At 43.5% G+C, this 20,672-nt stretch overlaps 1 protein-coding gene across 1 annotated transcript; it reads left to right on the top strand.

Annotated features, from left to right (window-relative positions):
- Nucleotides 1–7,313: 7,313 nt before the first annotated feature.
- On the top strand, nt 7,314–20,568 carry LOC139441670 (uncharacterized). Its single transcript, XM_071222473.1, has 11 exons — nt 7,314–7,468; nt 8,760–8,942; nt 12,387–12,582; nt 14,066–14,327; nt 15,981–16,106; nt 16,692–16,879; nt 18,089–18,285; nt 18,597–18,688; nt 19,166–19,220; nt 19,691–19,788; nt 20,121–20,568. The coding sequence occupies exons 1-11, from the start codon at nt 7,407–7,409 to the stop codon at nt 20,348–20,350; spliced, it is 1,689 nt and encodes a 562-aa protein (XP_071078574.1). The 5' UTR covers nt 7,314–7,406; the 3' UTR covers nt 20,351–20,568.
- Nucleotides 20,569–20,672: the final 104 nt, after the last annotated feature.

Here is a 20,672-nt window from a genome sequence, read left to right as displayed (position 1 = left end):
TAAATCAAGGAATAAATGGACGGAATCTTATCTGCGACCATCCCTCAAGTACATGTGTAGTAGTATGTAAGTAGATCTATGTATATATTATCAAGTTTGTTTAAGCTTTTATTTCAAATTCGTAAGTTTTAGTCAAAGTTCACACACACACACGATTTTACACGTATACTTTATATATATATCATACAAATTATCAACAGATGGTAATCGATTCTTCAAAATTGGCGCACTGATCCAGGTTCCATATGGCATACACATGGAACAGTAGGTTTTCAAGGTGAAGGTCATCTGTTCTCAATATACTGTGAGGCCACCATAAGTGTCCAAAAATGATAGGCATAGACATCTCAGGGAAGCAATCAGATCCCGAAGACTGGCCTGGGGAATGTTTACCCACTCTGCCTGCAGTGCTTGTGCCAACTGTCGGAAGTTCTGTGGTTGTTGCTGACGTGCTAGCAGACGTTGGTCCAATTCATCCTGGATTGGGTTTAAATCTGGAGACCTGGAAATCCATTGCAGGACCTGGATGTTGTGACCGGGAAAAGGCTGTTGTCAGTCTTGTCGTGTGAGGTCGGACGTTGTCGTGTTGGAAAATGACAATCGCTTGTTGCATATGGGAAGGACGTGTGGCCGAAGAATCTCATCCATGTAACGTTGTGTCGTCGAATGCCCCAGACCTTGCACTAAGTCTGTTCTACCAGTGTAGGAGATGGCTGCCACCACTAAACCTGTCCACTTCCTGTATGCAGTTTCGTACATAGCGTTCCCCGCGACGCCTGTAAACACGGCGTCTACCATCAGCTCGACGAAGCATAAAAACGTGACTCGTCACTTAACCAAACTTGTCTCCATCGCAGTTGTGGCTATACCCTGTTACCTTGACACCATTCACGACGCCGCCGACGATGAAGGTCCGTCAAAATGACACCTCGAACTGGTCGTCTGGCGCGAATACCTTCCGCGCGTAAACGGTTCCTCACTGTCTGGGCTGACATCCTTCGAAATCCTGATATTGCCGAAGTCGTAGAGGTGGCCGTGGTGGCCTTTCACGTATTTATAAGTGACGTACGTGACCATGTGAATCCGCTCTTTGCTCTATTAGTTAAACGTGGTCGACCTGATCTGGGAAGGACACTTGTAATGGTGCTTGGTGCTTTTTGGGAATACCTGGCCACAACTGAAGATAATTTTCCTGTTTGCAGTCGGCCGATTGCGTCGTCACGTTGAGCTTCCGTCAGTTTTCGCTGTATATACATATACATATACATAAAAGGGGCCTTCACATGCTACATACACATATACATTAAAGGGGCCATCACACGCTACATATACATATACATAAAAGGGGCCATCACACGCTACATATACATATACATTAAAGGGCCTTCACAAGCTACATATACATATACATTAAAGTTGCCTTCACAAGCTACATATACATATACATTAAAGGGGCCTTCACAAGCTACATATACATATACATTAAAGGGACCTTCACACGCTACATATACATATACATAAAAGGGGCCATCACACGCTACATATACATATACATTAAAGGGGCCATCACACGCTACATATACATATACATTAAAGGGCCTTCACAAGCTACATATACATATACATTAAAGTTGCCTTCACAAGCTACATATACATATACATATACATTAAAGGGGCCTTCACAAGCTACATATACATATACATTAAAGGGGCCTTCACACGCTACATATACTTATACATAAAAGGGGCCTTCACACGCAACAAATAATTGCTCACGTTATTATAAACCAAATCAGGGAAATTGCTGGAAAATGTGATTTGTACCTATCTAAAATGTTGTTGCTTTTGAAGCGATTATATACACGCTTCAAAAAAGGAAACGCACAGGTAGTATGTAGTTTACTGAATCTGACTACACAAAAAACCCGGTATCTTACTTGGATATATGTTACTGGAAAATGTCGGTGGCCCGATATTCGACAAACGGTACATCAAAAGGCAGCCATTGTCGGTTTTCAATGTCTTAAGCGGCATTGTTTTCACACTTGTTCAAAAATGTCATGGAAGAAAACAGTAAAGCAAAATGCACGTGCAAGTTATGGCAGTCGTTACTCGTGTTAGTGGCTATAAAAAGGCAAGCATTAGCCTATAATTTGTCATTCAATTGTCAACAGTTTTCAAGTTCGAAAATGCCGAGACTCACCGCTTCCGATCGGAACATCGCCATAGGACGTATCCAAAGAGGGGAATCGCAGTCTTTGTCGCCTCTTTGACCGATACACACAGTTCAATTCCACTGCAGACCGTCTGAGAACCGGCCGAGGATTGCTACATTCGACTGTTCCATCTACGTCATCGCAATGCCACAGCTACGGAGACTGCAGGACGCATCCTTGGTTTGGGGAGGATATCGGACCAGACTGTCAGGAACCATCTTCGCGAAGCTGGAATCCGACCCAGAATACCAGTTATCGTCCCTGTTTTGCAACAGATCCATCGACAGCGACGCTTGCGTTGGTGCCATACCTTACAGCCTTGGAATTTGAGAAACTGGAGACGAGTGTGGTTTAGCAATGAACAACGATTTCTTCTTCACCGGCGAGATGGAAGACAACGTGTTTATCGTCGTCGAAATAAGCGTTTTGCCGCACATTGTGTTCGTGAATTTGACAGTTTCGGTGGCGGTAGTGTCATGGTGTGGGTGGCCATATCCTTCACCACGAGATCTGATTTGGTTGTGGTTCAGGGAAATTTGACAACACATCGCTACATGAATCAACCTCACCTTCTTCTAATCATTGATCGCCAGAGGGAGCTGTTTTAACAGGACAAGGCTCCATCGCACACAGCTCGTGTCACCGTATACTACCTCCATAATGCCAACATCAACGTCTTGCACTGGCAGTGGAGATCTCCACATCTCATTCCAATCGAACACCTCTGGAAAAGAACTCGATCGACGTGTACTTCAACGTCAGAACACGCCGCAGACACTCCCACAACTGGCCAACGTGTTACAAGAAGAATGGCGCAGAATTCCGCAGGATAGAATTCGTACACTTATCCAGTCAGTGCCGAGGAGATGCAGAGCCGTGATTGCTGCCCGGGGCGGTCACACGAGATACTGAGCTCGTCGCAACCTTGTGGCCTTATGTGACATGACAATGAACAGTTTTCAATGCCACTGTACAATGACAACACGTGACTATCGAGCTCCAAAATTTCATATTTGTATCTATGATATTAAATTAAATATATCGACTTACAATAAATTTACTACAAATCTACCTGTGCGTTTCTTTTTTTAAGAGTGCATGTACATTGTACATTCTTAATAAATAATTATTTGAATATCTCACAGAATACTGACTAAATCTGGGATGTCATTAATCAGATTTGATTGTTTGTTGTGCATACTTCTAACATTTTGGTGGAACATTGTAATTAAAAGTTAATAAACCCTTCATAATTATAAGAGAATCTCTGCTGAAAACAGCGTCTGTTGTACGAGTTCGACTGTATCACATGCAGGTGTTAATAGTGTTTATATGGAATTGCATCGGACATCATGTTCGTCACCTATGCGTCAACTCAGGAAGAAATGTTCTCCACATGTCTATTCTAAAACGTTTGGGAAGCTTTTCTGAGGCCTTGAATGTTTTAACTTTGATGAAATAACTTTGCTCGCTCGATTGCACCTCAAAAGTTGTGAAGTGTGGAGCTGCTGGAAAACTGTGTTGGAAGATTAGGTGGCGCTGTACTTTGCCTGACATCACGTGACAAAGAAATGAAACAATGATACTCTGTGAATTACAAGATGTGGGCCTCTAGATAACCAGTATAAGACGTTCCAGAAATTAAACCCTGAATGAAACATTTCTTTTTTAAAGTTAGAACAGTAACACTTTTTGTAGGCGAGACCAATAGAGGCCCATGACAATCAGATCTGCACTAAGGAGTTACTAGGGGCTAAGGCCGCAGTTGTCGAGGCATAAGGTATGGAGGCAGAATGGCAAACCTAGCGGACAGTAGCTCATGTTTATTAGTTTTAGCAGAGACCATATAAAATATGGCCTCTGGTTTAACTATGTAGTGTTAAGGTTTCTGAGTGGTTCATTCTGGCGGCCAGTCAGCATAAAGCTATTTTCTTGTTGACAGTCCAGGTAATGGAAATGTTAAGTGAAGGTGCACACGTCCGACGATCTTTTTTTTTAAAGATTTTGCAAACGCAAAATTACTTTTTTAGTCGCTAAGTGCAAGGGGTGGTGAACCGTTCCCGTGTGTTAGGTAGGGAGAATTTACGTTTCAAGGTTTCACATATGTAATGAAATAATTTAATTTTCCAGGAGACAACTACATAAAAAGTATATAATAAATAGGATATTCCATGAGTAGAGTGAAATATCATGTTTCTCTCTCATCTCGTGACTGGGGAAAAGGAGATAGTTTCACGAGTGGCGTAGAAACTCACCCTTGTGTTTTGTGATATAAAAAGATGAAACGCAAAGCCAGATTTGTGTGAGGTTGGAAAATACATTCATACGAGGAGCCGTACCAGGTATTGAGCCAAAACGTTGTGGAGAGAACACTTGGTGATTGTAGTCATCTCAGTTATCGGTACATAGGAAAAGTCCCAAGGTGAAGGTCAGCTATCATTAATAACGCGTATTTCCCCCGTTGGAATCGATAGCGGCCTGACATCTCTTGCACATGGAAGAGACGAGTATGCGAATCACATCCTGGGGAATGGTAGCCCACTCGGGCTGCAACGGAAATGCCAACTGCTGCAACGTCTGGTGTTGTGGTTGACGTCGGCGTAGCCGTCTATCCATGTCCAACTATTTGTGCCATGGCTCACTTGGCGCTCCATGCACACAGATGTGCAACCAACCGTGCAAACAAGGGCATGTTACTCGTCTTGTCATAAGAAGCGCGGTTCTACCCTGTGCTTATTTTAATGCCCTTCAATATAGACAACAGCACAGTCATGTGGTTTGGCTTAGGACCAAGAGCCCATGACCAGACCCCTGCAGTGTGCCTCATCACGGCAATTCATCCCATATGTGCTCTATCGGGTTCAAATTGGGGGATCTGGAGGGCCAGGGGAGAACATCAACGTTGTTATTATGTAGACAGACTCTTGTGATCCGTGCTGTATGCGGTCGAGCGTTGTCCTGCTGGAATACACCGTTGCCGTTGGCTGCAATTGGGAGGACGTGTGGTAGGAGAATGTCGTTGATGTATCGTTGAGCCGTAAGATTGCCCTGGATATGGACCAAACCTGTCCTGCCATGCTGAAAGATACCCGCCCATATCATAACGCTACCCCCACCAAACCTGTACGCAGTTTTCCGACGTAACGTTCTCTCTGACGTCTGTAGACCCGTGCTCTTCTATCCCCTCGACGGAGGATTCGTCGCTGAACCAGACATCTCTCCATCGCAGTTGAGGCCATACCCTGCGTTGACGACACCAATGCAGTCGTTGTTGACGATGTTGTCGACTAAATATAACGCTTCGAACAGGAAGTCGTGCTCGTAGACCTGCTGCTCTTAAACGGATTCGTACGGTCTGGTCGGGGATTCTGCGCAGTCCGGGTATTTGGGATGCGGTTGAGGTGGCTGTGGCCGTCCTTTCACGTAGGTGGCGCAGTCGGATGTTGCGATCTTGGGCGGGGGTGGTTACTCTTGGTCGTCCCGACCTTGGCCGATCACGTGTTGACCCATGCTGCACTTTAATAATGTTCATAGTGCTGCTGCACTATTTTTGTTAATTTTGTTAATACACTGGGTGCGTTTTTCCGAATAGTAAATTTGTCACTGACACTATAACACATTAAACCTCTTGATTTTGCACCTCTTGGTCCGCTAATTATGCTTTTATGGCCAAACATATCCGTATTGCGTTTCTTTTTTAGGAGTATATTTGATATCAAAAGACACGAGGGTGATTGTATTTATCATCCAATATCACTCTTAAATCGAAATACGCGCAAACAAATCAGTGATTCATAAAAGGAGATATCTACAATGTATTTCGGAAGTTGTTAACGAACCTGTGGCGGTTACATGTTTTAGTCATCATTGATCAACTGGCCGATCATTGAAAGGTGATTCAAGATGTGTCAATCAGACATTAAGGTAAATTCATAGATTGCTGTAGACTGTCACTGTCAGCCTTGACACGGATCGAGTCGATACTTCGATAGTTTGGATGTGCATTTCTTCGTTTAGGTCACTATAGGTTCGGTCGTAGCGAGGATATCCGTAAATGATCATGCAGCCAAACATTCTGACATTGCTCAATGTATACTGAAACGTTCAGTTCAAGATTAAAGGGTCTAAATGATACGAAAAAAACGTTTCTGTATGTATTCGTGCTTGGGAATTCCCAAGGGTTGTCCCAGGAATATGGAAGTAGTCAATCAGTGTGTACGTCATTTCGAGAACACGGTCTCCTGAAGAACGTATGACCGCGAAATTGTCGTTCATGCACTTATGAACGTGACCGACCTCTCGTCCAATGGAAAAGCCGTATATCGTGTAAACGGTAACCTCCCATTTGTCAGACAGCTTATACCAGGACTAGTCAAGGTTGGTTAGTCAAGCAATAGTTACCTGTTTGACTTTCATTAAAGTGGAACAGACCAAAAAACACATTTTAAGGAATTTACAGGATAGGTTTCTTATGTACTTTTAATCATCAAATCATACCAGATATCACACTTTTTGAAGTATTCATTACATTGTTGCAAAAGACAATAACATCTCCAGTGTGTGGTCTGGCCTCTGGTTTGATTATTAAAGTAAGTGAACCCATCAAGAAATACTCTGCTTAGACCAGCCATGGTGGTGATACCTTACTTCTTCTTCTTCCTGTTGTTGTTGTTGTTGTTGTTGTTGTTGTTGTTGTTGTTGTTGCATAAGGTGTTCAAGAGGTCGCCTTCTGCCTAAGCAATTTCGGCTGACCTGTCCCTCTTTGGGACTCGTGTGTGTGAGTAGGGTACACATATCTATTGTGAGTTTGGTATTCACATAATTTCTGTTTTTGTATTGATATGATTTCTATTTTCGTAATACCTTACTGACTTAGAAAAAATGTTACATAAAATGGTGGGTTGGGGTGCGGCAAAATATAATACAGTCCTTAGACCAATCCCATCCCCACCCTACCACCCTCTACCCTAAGTCTATAATAACTGACCAGGCCATTTTATAAGTGCAACTCTAAAACAAAATCTATACACCATTCTTTGGAAACGGACTATAAATGTTAGTCAAAGGGAAATAACTCTCGTTTTGGAAACAGACCGAAGCCAAAACACGCGCCAAATTTCATTGTGGTTGTTGTCGGCGGATGAAATCGGGAGGATCAAGTGCTGCCTGAATGTTGAGAAAACTGAAGACATGAACGGTTTAAAACTATATCTGTTATCAGACATTCAGTCGCCTCCTGTGGAACTTACACGGTAAATATGTTCAGTTCGTTTGCTTGTTGTAAAATCCAGGGTAATAATTCATTTAATTGTGTTGAACAGTGTTGACGGACGCGACCCTGTACACAAGACAGTCTTGTACACGATAAAAAAAATGTTATTTCGTAAACATTAATAAATTTAACCAAGTATATTTGAAGGGAAACAACAGGCCAGGATTGAAAGGAGTTGCACCCGACTCGCCTAAAAAAATCTGACCCGACTCGCCTAAAAAATATATATAATATTTTGGTATGCGTTTGGCAAATACAACTTAGGTTAGGCCTAATGATCACAATTACTAGTATATTCATACACAATTATGGAAATAATATTTAAAAAAACGTATCATCCATACCATGCTAAACGCGCTGCGCTTCATGTTGAGGCGGTGAGCCAGAGCCCAGTCGGTTACGCTATTGGGACCGAGACTACAACACTAACACTAACATTTAGGTACATTATGTGTATAAAATGCATTACTAAGTATTTCTGATAGTTTCATACTTATTCTAAAATACAATAAACGATTTTTTTAGGCGAGTCGGGTGTATCCCATTGAAAGTATTGAAATATGGATCTAGGAATTCATACTCAGGGTTTGAAATTACACTGCATAGGTCTAGCTAGTTAACTTGTAATCAAAAAAATAATTTGTTGCCATGGAGATTTTTAGAAACTTCCAGTTCGTAGACAAAACAAATAAAATTGCAAAATAGACTTGAAAAATTATAAATGAAATGAACACTTAAGTTAATGTTGCATGATCATACGTTTTCGGACTACAATTTTTATCGTGATTACTCGTGCTTTAACAGGGGGTATCAAAACTCAGATGTGGCTTGTTTTTAAGAGGAAGTTGTCTTGTATAAGTGAGTGAATGAAATGCTTTCCAGTTATTCGTGCGATTAGAGAGAAAACAATGAATGTTTTGAAAGCGTCTGATAACACGGGTATAATATATTAGATCTAGATCTAATTATAAATATAAAAAGTGTCTGAAATTTACCCTCGGTTTTTCTTTGAATTTACTGGAAATTGTGTCTACGAGTCAGCAGTGTCTACAAACTGCCTTGAAATTAACATCAGGGCCTCTAGTTTGGGACAAGTAAACTTGGGGATGTGATGTCCTGTGATCCGGCGTACGTGTGAACAATCACAGGCTGGATCGGAACGATGCTCCAACATGTCTGACAAGTCAATATAAATGCACTAGTGGCCTTGGCTGAAATTGGTTTCAGCAAGACCAAATATGACCTTGACCTTGTTTGTGTTGATGTTCCAGGTCCGACGGCAGTCTGTTTTTCTACAGCAGGCTCCCGGTGCCACTCCCAGACTCCGTGGTGCTTTTCTCACTGGGAAAGTTTCCCAGCAACAAAGAATCCAAGAAGACTGGCACAACACTTGATGTGAGCATCACCCTTGGGGATGACAGGATACAGTTTGGTTCACTAGACAAACACACGAGGTATGTGCTGAATTAACCCATCGCAGTATAACCACAGAACCTAGTACTAGTCTGTAACGTGGGGATACTGGGTTTGATGGCGATGCTACAGTACGTCGAGGGCGACCATGTAGCCGATCGATTCAAGTGTTTGCTGGTCGTGTTTTATTCCACCTGTTTTGGTCCAGTGCAAGACCCTAGAAACTCAACTTGCTAGGTGTACATGGTGTAGAAGATTGCTTCAGTCAGCCAAATACAAAAGGTTCTCTGGTCAATTTGTGTAAATTCTGCAACAAAATTTGATAACTGCAAACTCAATTCTGCAATTTTAAGCTCAATTTTTGTGAATTTCCTCGTTATGCACTGTTTTACTCGTGGCAAACATTTTTATGATAAATATAAAACTCACGCCAATAAAAGTGTATTGAAGTGAATCAGATCACTAGTGTAAACAGAGTTACAGATAAGCTGTGTATTTGCATAAAATACCCCCCAAAATATTCAAAACCCAGTTACTTTCAATTAACTTGTGTACAGAAACGTATGTATTAAATGAAAAACTTCAATGTATTAAAAACCTCACATGTAAATACCCAATGAAGCTTTTTCAACATGCGCACAATGGAGCTAATTCCCAAACATAATTACGAGTTACTTTCTGAGCCAAGCCTATATTTAGAATTGTTATGTACATCTAAAACATTTTTTGATATTATTTTTTAAATCTCAAAATGTTTACTCATTTTGGGATTAACCCAATTGAGTGATGAATAGATGAGTGAAAAAATATTGGTTACACAATGAAAAATGGAATAAACCAATTAAAATAAAAACCGTCGAGTAGAAATTCAATTGCTCAAAATATTACCTGCAGCTCTGTGTGCACTTTCGGTCAGCAATAATTCAAAAGTATAAAATGAAATAAATATCCATTTACACGTTTAGAACATGTAGCCTTTGACTCACTTTTTAAATTTTGCTGTGGATTTGACAAATTCTGCACAAGTTCTGCACAAAGTGTGATTTTCTGTGGGGTGGGGGACACTTTATACACCAGGTCATTGATAGAGTGGGGTGGGGGACACTTTATACACTAGGTCATTGACAGAGTGGGGTGGGGGACACTTTATACACTAGGTCATTGACAGTGGGATGGGGGACACTTTATACACTAGGTCATTGACAGAGTGGGATGGGGGACACTTTATACACCAGGTCATTGACAGAGTGGGGTGGGGGACACTTTATACACTAGGTCATTGATAGAGTGGGGTGGGGGACACTTTATACACTAGGTCATTGATAGAGTGGGGTGGGGGACACTTTATACACTAGGTCATTGATAGAGTGGGGTGGGGGACACTTTATACACTAGGTCATTGACAGAGTGGGGTGGGGGACACTTTATACACCAGGTCATTGACAGAGTGGGGTGGGGGACACTTTATACACCAGGTCATTGACAGAGTGGGGTGGGAGACACTTTATACACTAGGTCATTGACAGAGTGGGGTGGGGGACACTTTATACACTAGGTCATTGACAGAGTGGGGTGGGAGACACTTTATACACTAGGTCATTGACAGAGTGGGGTGGGAGACACTTTATACACTAGGTCATTGACAGAGTGGGGTGGGGGACACTTTATACACTAGGTCATTGACAGAGTGGGGTGGGAGACACTTTATACACTAGGTCATTGACAGAGTGGGGTGGGAGACACTTTATACACTAGGTCATTGACAGAGTGGGGTGGGAGACACTTTATACACTAGGTCATTGACAGAGTGGGGTGGGGGACACTTTATACACTAGGTCATTGACAGAGTGGGGTGGGGGACACTTTATGTCATTGACAGAGTGGGATGGGGGACACTTTATACACCAGGTCATTGACAGAGTGGGATGGGGGACACTTTGTACACCAGGTCATTGACAGAGTGGGGTGGGGGACACTTTATACACTAGGTCATTGACAGAGTGGGGTGGGAGACACTTTATACACTAGGTCATTGACAGAGTGGGATGGGGGACACTTTGTACACCAGGTCATTGACAGAGTGGGATGGGGGACACTTTATACACTAGGTCATTGACAGAGTGGGGTGGGAGACACTTTATACACCAGGTCATTGACAGAGTGGGATGGGGGACACTTTGTACACCAGGTCATTGACAGAGTGGGGTGGGGGACACTTTATACACTAGGTCATTGACAGAGTGGGGTGGGAGACACTTTATACACTAGGTCATTGACAGAGTGGGGTGGGGGACACTTTATACACTAGGTCATTGACAGAGTGGGGTGGGGGACACTTTATACACTAGGTCATTGACAGAGTGGGGTGGGGGACACTTTATACACCAGGTCATTGACAGAGTGGGGTGGGGGACACTTTATACACCAGGTCATTGATAGAGTGGGATGGGGGACACTTTATACACCAGGTCATTGATAGAGTGGCCTGGGGGACACTTTATACACTAGGTCATTGACAGAGTGGGGTGGGGGACACTTTATACACTAGGTCATTGACAGAGTGGGGTGGGGGACACTTTATACACTAGGTCATTGACAGAGTGGGGTGGGGGACACTTTATACACTAGGTTATTGACAATGGGGTGGGGACAATCAGGTCATGTACAGAGTTGTTGGGGGTGGGGAGAGAGAATCAGGTCATGTACTGAGTGGGGGGGGGGACAATCAGACCAGTCAGGTTGACATGAAGATCAAGTTGCTCCAATCAAAACCAGGTTGTTTCTTGGTTCAATAAAATTTGGAAAGTTGAAGCAGGCCATTCTTCTGCCACATAAATTATTGACACATTGCTGTAAAATGTAATAGGAACATATGCTATTTTTCATTTTTTTACATCAACATTTGTGCGACCTATAACTTGAAAACTACTTCATGGATTCTTTTGTAATTGAGGGAACAGTTTCTATACCAATAGGAGAGGTGCAGTGCAAAGTTTCACTTCGACAAGTGAATTTTCTGAGAAGATATTGCTTTTTTTTTCATGATTTGAATTAAGAGATATTTTTCGACCCCGTACCTATGATGACCATGACAGTGCATCTTTAAATGATGACATTAGATTGTGTCATTGTGCTTTTTAAGAGAAACTGGCTGAAATGTTAAGGCATCTGTATATCTCCATTATCAGTATTGTTCTTCATCTCATGTTGGAGTCAAGGTCGGGGTATTAGTGAAGCCTCCTCACTGTTTGTTGTGTCCACCCCGTTATCTGTGGTAGACAGGTCACCCTCGGCTGTAACAGGAGTAACCTCAGAGCCGGTCCAGACAAATCAAGACACATCCTGGAGTGACAACACTAATTTTCATAAATTGGAAACTCAGTGGACCATTTAGTTTTCTAAGTCAGGTGAAGAATTACTTGCAGTTTATTTGGCTTTGATGACATTTGGAAAATAATAATTTATGATTGCATCGTTTTGTGCAGATGTATTCTGTGGGAGAAGACCAAGGACACAGCAAAGCTGGAACACAGCAACAGCGCTGTGTCCCTGGCCAAGCTGTGTGTGGAGGTGCAGGGGGGTGACCACAGCTACGACAGCAGCCTCGCAACACCGACCACGGAGGAAGAAGTGGTCAAGAAGCAGGAGAACATACAGGAGGAAAACGAAAACACACCACAGGTCAGCTGGCAGACGGCGACAGTTTGGGAAGAATACATTGTCTGGGGAATGTTGGAAAAGGTTTAAGTTTGAAGATCCGGGGTAGAATAGGTCTTCAGCAACCCATGCTTGCCGTAAGAGGCGACTAACAGGATCAGGTGGTCAGACTCGCTGACTTGGTTGATGCGTGTAATTGTATCCCAACTGTGTGGATTGATGTTCATTATGTCTCTGGATTGTTTGGTCCAGACCACCGTCATACAGCTTGATTAATGCTGAGTGCGGCATAAAACAACAAACAAACATCAAGATAAATCAAAATAAGCCTGCTCCTTCAGCCACTGCGCTGAGTCTACAAGGTTTATGTCCGTATTCTACAACATGTTGAACAGAAAGCCAGAGGCTGGTACCAACTGCTGCTTAGTAATAACTTCAAGGCTTATCTAAACCGGAATTGTTATTTTGATGTGGATCTCCCTCAGCCAGCCATTGTCCCCCTTGCCGTGCTGCTCATGATGCCATGTCAGACCCACATCCCTGCCGAGTGATGAGCTGAACATTCCATTGTGTCTTGACGTGTAGGCTGTCTGCAGGTGATGTTCCTACATTCAGACAGTACATTGTGTACATGTATCTAGACTCTCTGTCTTGACGTGTAGGCTGTCTGCAGGTGATGTTCCTACATCCAGACAGTACATTGTGTATATGTATCTAGACTCTCTGTCTTGACCTGTAGGCTGTCGGCAGGTGATGTTCCTACATTCAGACAGTACATTGTGTACATGTATCTAGACTCTCTGTCTTGACGTGTAGGCTGTCGGCAGGTGATGTTCCTACATTCAGTCAGTACATTGTGTACATGTATCTAGACACCCTGTCTTGACGTGTAGGCTGTCAGCAGGTGATGTTCCTAAATCCAGACAGTACATTGTGTACATGTATCTAGACTCTCTGTCTTGACGTGTAGGCTGTCGGCAGGTGATGTTCCTACATTCAGACAGTACATTGTGTACATGTATCTAGACTCTCTGTCTTGACGTGTAGGCTGTCAGCAGGTGATGTTCCTAAATCCAGACAGTACATTGTGTACATGTATCTAGACTCTCTGTCTTGACGTGTAGGCTGTCAGCAGGTGATGTTCCTAAATCCAGACAGTACATTGTGTACATGTATCTAGACTCTCTGTCTTGACGTGTAGGCTGTCAGCAGGTGATGTTCCTACATTCAGACAGTACATTGTGTACATGTATCTAGACTCTCTGTCTTGACGTGTAGGCTGTCAGCAGGTGATGTTCCTACATTCAGACAGTACATTGTGTACATGTATCTAGACTCTCTGTCTTGACGTGTAGGCTGTCAGCATGTGATGTTCCTACATTCAGACAGTACATTGTGTACATGTATCTAGACTCTCTGTCTTGACGTGTAGGCTGTCAGCAGGTGATGTTCCTACATTCAGACAGTACATTGTATACATGTATCTAGACTCTCTGTCTTGTTGCAGCTGTCCACACCCTCACCGTTGCCAAGGAAACAGAAGAAGCGCGGCCGTGAGAGCACAGACGAGACTCCGGAGGCTCCCAGCGCACGCAAACAGAAACTTAACACCAGGATGAGGGCTCTGAAGAATGAATTCAAAACTCCAAAGAAATATGGCAAGAAAAATTCTGAAACTGTAGGAACACCTGTACTCCAAGTCAACAATTCTGCCATACTGCCCAAGACCGGTCCAAGACTCTCACGGTGTAAAGATGTCTCAATAAGGGGTATGTTCACATTTAGACGAGTTTCAGCTCTAGAATGAATAAAGTGTCCAGGTTTAGAAACATGGTCATGGGCATGATGGAGGTCAGACATCTACCTGTGATACGTCCGAGTACTGGAAATCTGGAAATCATTGCGTCACCAAATTTATACAACTGCTGAACCCTAGTATAGCAACTCAATATCAATAGCACCGCTTATTACCACTGAGTAAAGCACTTCCGTCAAAACAATAAACAGTGTTTTCCTAAAAACAACACTCAGTTTATATGTTTACTCTGCAATCACATTAAAATCAGATCTTAGTTCTGGCTACCACTACACAATGATCCAAGGACATCCCATTGCAGGTCACATCAGACTGACAAGATGTCGACATTAGCCAATCAGAAGGCTGCTTTCTCATGCTTTACATCACTAATTTCAAATTGGCGACTACGCTTCAAAACATATATTGACAAATTCTCAATTAAAAGTTTGAAACCTGAACAAAAGAACATTCTAGAATGGCTAATGACCGGTCGTTCTGACGTGACCTAATGGGATGTCCTCAGATCTTTGTTTGGCGGCAGCGAGAACTAAGATCTGATTGTAATGAGATTGGTTTACTCTGTTGACTGGCATTGAGGAAGTTCAAAGGTACTAAAACAATGGAACCAACAACAGTTCACTGATTGGTACGCGGAGAAGGTGTCAACAAGCTTGACGCAAGTGGGTAGAACTCTTGACCCCAGCAGTGATAACTCACCGGAATACCCATTGTGTAATTCCTATTTTTTGAATGACATTTATATATTCTTGTTACAACTGCTGCTAAATAAACCGTGTTTGTGTTTATATTCAAGTTGGTATATTCACTATCCAACGTGTGCAGTGAGGCCGTCTTATTGTTGGTAGTCATTTTGGAGAAATAAATGTGAAGTTAATTAATGCGCGCAAAGACCTCTCAATTTTTTCACATTTAATTCACGCTCTCTTTGACTTGGAAGATTTACGGTATTTTATTTTGAGAATTCCCATGTAGCCACAGATTTATCTGGAGATATTGACTCAAAGATACAAGATCTGTTGCTATGGCGACAAGATCAACTCGGTCTTTACATTCAATATAGGTGAGTGAGTGAGTTTGCTTTTACGCCGCTTTTAGCAATATTCCAGTAATAGCAAGGCGGGGGACACCAGAAATGGGCTTCACACATTGTAACCATGTCAGGAATAGAACCCAGGTCTTAGACGTGACGAGCGAACGCTTTGACAACGAGGCTACCCGACCGCCCCAAATATAGCCAAGATTCATTCCTTGTTTCATGCCTTGGTTGACAAGATGGCGCGGGTTACAGCTGCTCGTCAGTGGTAAGTTTGTGACTCACTAGGAGTGGGGTGATACATTGAAGCATTGCGATATTCCATTGTGCCTTACTGGACACTGACAACTGTAAACCATCAGTGTCCAGGTTAAAAAGATGGAAAATATGCTTACTCACCACAGATAAGAGCAAATGCAACTATGGTGCTATGTATGGGATCACACAGTTGGTGTACCGTCCCCGTCCTAGTGATAACTCTCGTGAGGTGACATCAGGATGAGACTTCTGCATGTAAGTTTTGTATGCACAATGTGCTAGGTTGTTTGTATGTGTGTGTTGTGTCTTCAGCTCCGAGTCCCAGCAGCCGATGGGGATCGTCCATGTGCATGATCCACAACAACCGCGCAGTCTTGGTCGGTGGCCAGGGTGATCGGCAGCAACTCAGCCGCGACGCAGTGTGGACGCTCGACCCAGGTACTCAGTGCTACGGATATTGCACCCCCTTGATAAAGGCAGACCCCCCACATTTATCTCTTGACATCACCAGCTAATAGTCTTGGTTCTCAGGCACCGCCCACATCAAAGTCTGCCGCATGTTTTTTATTTTTATTTTCATTTTGTTTTTAAAAATCCTTAGATATTCAGCATCTCAAACACATGACCCCATCAGTGAAATTCTACAAAACTTTAAAAAATGTGATCCAATGTAGTGCGCAGTTACTTCCCTATTCATGCACAATGTTTTACTGAGCATCTCATGTTATGGTCATGGCGGCAATAGGAGTTTGTGTGTTTGTTTTGCTGTTCACAAATTTGTTCAATGAAAATATGAAATTTACACAATGTTCAATCATCCAACCGTAGTTTACGTATACATAGCCAGCCTTGCTTCAATGGGTGACTGTCACCAGGTATTTCTGAAACATGCTTCAATATTGCAGCACCCCCTTAGCCCGGTTTGTTAAGCTTGGGTTGTGTTGTTTCGGGTTGTGTCGTGACAGGTTGTGTTGTGACAGGTTGTGTTGTGTCGGGTTTTGTGTAGCTTGTGTTGGGTTGCAGACACCAGGCGATGGAGGTCGCCAGAGTTGACAGTGGAAGGTCAGAAGACTGAGTACCGCATGGGACACAGCGCCACCTATGACCCCACGGCGCGGTGTATATATGTATACGGGGGATCTAAAAACCTGAAGTGGTTCCATGACGTGCATATGCTGGATGTGGACGAGTGGAAGTGGCAGCTCATCAAGGTGATTGTCCAGTTTTAGATAATGTCTCCGCCTTCACTGAGGGGTGGGGGGGACAGACGATAATGTCTCCGCCTTCACTGAAGGGTGGGGGGGACAGACGATAATGTCTCCGCCTTCACTGAGGGGTGGGGGGACAGACGATAATGTCTCCGCCTTCACTGAGGGGTGGGGGGGACAGACGATAATGTCTCCGCCTTCACTGAGGGGTGGGGGGGACAGACGTTAATGTCTCCGCCTTCACTGAGGGGTGGGGGGGACAGACGTTAATGTCTCCGCCTTCACTGAGGGGTGGGGGGACAGACGATAATGTTGCATTATAAAGATCAGCATTAGAAATTTGCTCTCGTCCTGTAGTCCTTGCCAAATTGCCCACTAGTCAAGATATCATAAGGACAAGTAGAAATTTGCCAGTTTGGGGAGTTTGCTGTCATGTTATTGAAAAGACTAGTGGACTAAAACTGTTAGTTTTACCACTGAAGATGTCAGAAAGTTAACAGTCGAAGCTCTGACATCGTTATGGCTGGCTATATAGATTATAGAGATTGATAATTGTTCACCTTATATCTGTCAATCATCGATGGAAAAGTTTTTACTGTATTTTTATGGCTTCATTTCCGAATATGAATGCCAAAGCATCATTTAGCAGTTGCCAGCTGTAATCACATACAGGACTGAAGGCAGATGTCGGCATGGTTTGTGATTCTTTGCTCAGGGAATTGTTAACCAATTCGTAAATCTCAATTAAGGAATTCTATTTTCAGTATTTAGCTTTACTAAGAGTATGAGTTAAGAAAATAGTACATGAATAGCAAGTAGTGTCATCACTCAGTTTGTTGTGATCAGCAGATTGCTTCTGTCTCGGGCAATTGACAATAACAGGTCTGTTTTCGGTACATTACAACTTTGATGTCACAAAGTTTATGTTAGGTATAGTATAATCAATGACAATTTTCATTTTGATAATCGTTATCAGCCAGCCTTAGAAATCGTGCACAGTTCCCGTGGTGACAAAACGTGACACAATCAGCCTATCATACTGATACTGTTATACAGGCAGACAATTCACACGTTGAGCCGAGGTCTCACCCAGTCTAACCTGTCCCAGGACAATCCCTACTGAGTGTAGTATTTGACAATATGTTGTGTGACGAGTAGTCTAACATTGTCTCCAGATGAGACGCCGGTGTAACTCTTCTCTTCCTCACTCAGGTTAACGGCAAAGCCCCAACGAGATCATACCACAGCGCGACACTGTATCGCCATGAGCTGTGGATATTTGGTGGGGTGTATCCCCGACCTGACCCAAACCCCGACGGTTGCAGTAATGAGATCCACATCTTCAGCCCAGTCATGGAGAACTGGTACTGCCCCATCGTCACCGGGGATAAACCTGCACCTCGCTCCGGGTACGTGACAACGCATGTCAGTGTTGTGTTGATGAAGTGTTTGCGGTGAGGGGGTGCTTTTATGGATTGGAGTGGTGACTTAGTGAGACGTCCATCCGTCAGTCAGGTATTGGGAAGGGGTGGTTCAAGATACTCCCAAGTTCTACAGTAAAGTAAGGTGTTACAGCCTAAAACAGTTGCTCCCTCGTCTGGTAACTTGTTTTTTGTTTATCGGAGGAAAATAATATTGATATGCTGAAGAATGGCTCTAATTTCAAGTGATTATTTTGTGACCACATTCCTGATGTCCTGTGTACCCATCTTGTCTGCAGACATTCTGCCACGCTCATCAAGGACCAGTTGGTTGTGTTTGGAGGATGGGACGCCCCGATCTGCTTCAACGACTTATACATTCTGGATATGGGTGAGTTGATCTGAAAATCTTTGATATGGGTGAGTGGATCTAAACATCCTTGATATGGGTGAGTGGATCTAAACATCCTTGATTTGGCTGAGTGGATCTAAACATCCTTGATTTGGCTGAGTGGATCTAAACATCCTTGATTTGGCTGAGTGGATCTAAACATCCTTGATTTGGCTGAGTGGATCTAAACATCCTTGATTTGGGTGAGTGGATCTAAACATCCTTGATTTGGGTGAGTAGATCTAAACATCCTTGATTTGGGTGAGTGGATCTAAACATCCTTGATTTGGGTGAGTAGATCTAAACATCCTTGATTTGGGTGAGGCCATCTTGTGATCCACTGGTGTCTAGTGACAGTGATCTGAGCTGAAGGACGGTTGATATAATATCCGAAATATTTTATTGTGAAACTATGTGACCCCTGCTGCTGTAAAACAGCCTTGACCCCCCCAAACTGACATTTGACCTTGTTTTCAGGTACTGTTGATTGGTCCAAGCCAGAGGTCAAGGGGATGCCACCAAAAGCACGAAGGTGAGGCTATAGGATGAACCTGACCGGAAGCTACAGTTTCAAATGTTTTGGTTATGCTCATACAATAGAAGTTACACTGTGTTTGCTTGTTTGTTTGCTTCTTGTTTGACGCTGCTATCAGCAATATTCAAGCTGTACAAGTTTTTGTTTGTTTATTTTTTAACGCCACCGCAATATTCAAGCTCTATAAGTCTGGACCAGGCAATCCAGTGATTGATATCATGAGCATTAATCCATGCAAATTGGGATACAATGACGTGCAGCAAACCAAGTCTGCAAGCCTGACACCCCACCCCTGATCCCTTGAGTCGCCTCTTACGACAAGCATGTTTGCTAAAGACATATTCTACCCTGGATCTTCATGGGTAATGACTGGCTTCATCATTTTGTAGATTCTGTCATGGATTTGGTTTCAATTGATGTGGTCTCCACAAATCTATCGTCTCGCTTTACAAATGGTCTTGTTTCAGTTGGCATGCTTCCTGCGCTCTCAGCAACAACCGCATCCTCATCCATGGCGGGTATGACGGCAACAACGCACTGGACGACACCCACATCTTCAACCTAGGTGAGACATCAATACAGTCCAACCACATAGGAAGGGGAGGGGGGGGTGTCTGGTACATCAACACATGCAAAAGCGTTTGGGGCTGTGTCATGATTACATCTTCAGGATAGTCAAATACCTGGTACACTGACAGGCAGTATCAAGTATGGGGCAATGGATGACAATATTTAATTTTCACTAATAATTTCTACTAATAATTAGTGTTTGGTGTAACAGGCAATAAAGTAAACATTTAAGGTATGAATCAATATTTTTAACTAGTAAGATATCGCGATCCACTGATGCATCTTTGTATCGTCCAACCACTTATATCAGCTGACTTCTGCTTTCAGTGGAGAGGAGCTGGAGCTGTATCCGTGTTGACGGTGCGCCCACTGCCAGGGCTGGCCACCTCTCGATCTGTCTGCCGTACAGCCATGAGAACCAGGAGGAGGACGAGGTCATCATCTTCGGGGGAGGAGACAACGACGGCACATTCTTCAACGATCTGTTCAGCCTCTGCATCCCCTTCAAGCCAGTCATGGAGGAGCTGGCGGCGGGCCAGAAGGGAGGGAAGGCTTGATGGAACGAGGCAGATTGTCACACACTAAATCACTAGGCTCAACTGTCATCCTAACCACTCACCATATTCCCCCATCACTACCATGACACCTCAACCACACCCTTATCCTCATCAGCCCTCATCCTCATCACAATCTACACCCACACACTACCCCCCCCCCCCCCCAAGAATCCCTCTCCCTTCCCCAACCCCCTCCACCCAGTCACAAGGTACTTCCCCCCCCCCCCCCCCCCCATGGCAGGAGAGTATTCTCTCTCTTCCCCCCATCTTGCAGTGTGTCACGGTGACAAGGCAGCACGGATCTTTCGGCCAGCTTGAATGG

Source organism: Haliotis cracherodii, unplaced genomic scaffold, assembly GCF_022045235.1.
Source record: "Haliotis cracherodii isolate W230 unplaced genomic scaffold, xgHalCrac1.p SCAF_42, whole genome shotgun sequence".
Lineage (NCBI taxonomy): Eukaryota > Metazoa > Mollusca > Gastropoda > Lepetellida > Haliotidae > Haliotis > Haliotis cracherodii.
This window is presented reverse-complemented; position numbering and strand designations above follow the sequence as displayed.

What these genes read in the sequence shown, in the direction of transcription:
- LOC139441670 (XM_071222473.1), top strand. Translation starts at nt 7,407, where the DNA reads ATGAACGGTTTAAAACTATATCTGTTATCAGACATTCAGTCGCCTCCT. An exon ending in TAAAGATGTCTCAATAAGGG is followed by an intron (nt 14,328 to 15,980) that starts GTATGTTCACAT and finishes TTGTGTCTTCAG; the next exon opens with CTCCGAGTCCCAGCAGCCGA. An exon ending in CACCCACATCTTCAACCTAG is followed by an intron (nt 19,789 to 20,120) that starts GTGAGACATCAA and finishes TTCTGCTTTCAG; the next exon opens with TGGAGAGGAGCTGGAGCTGT.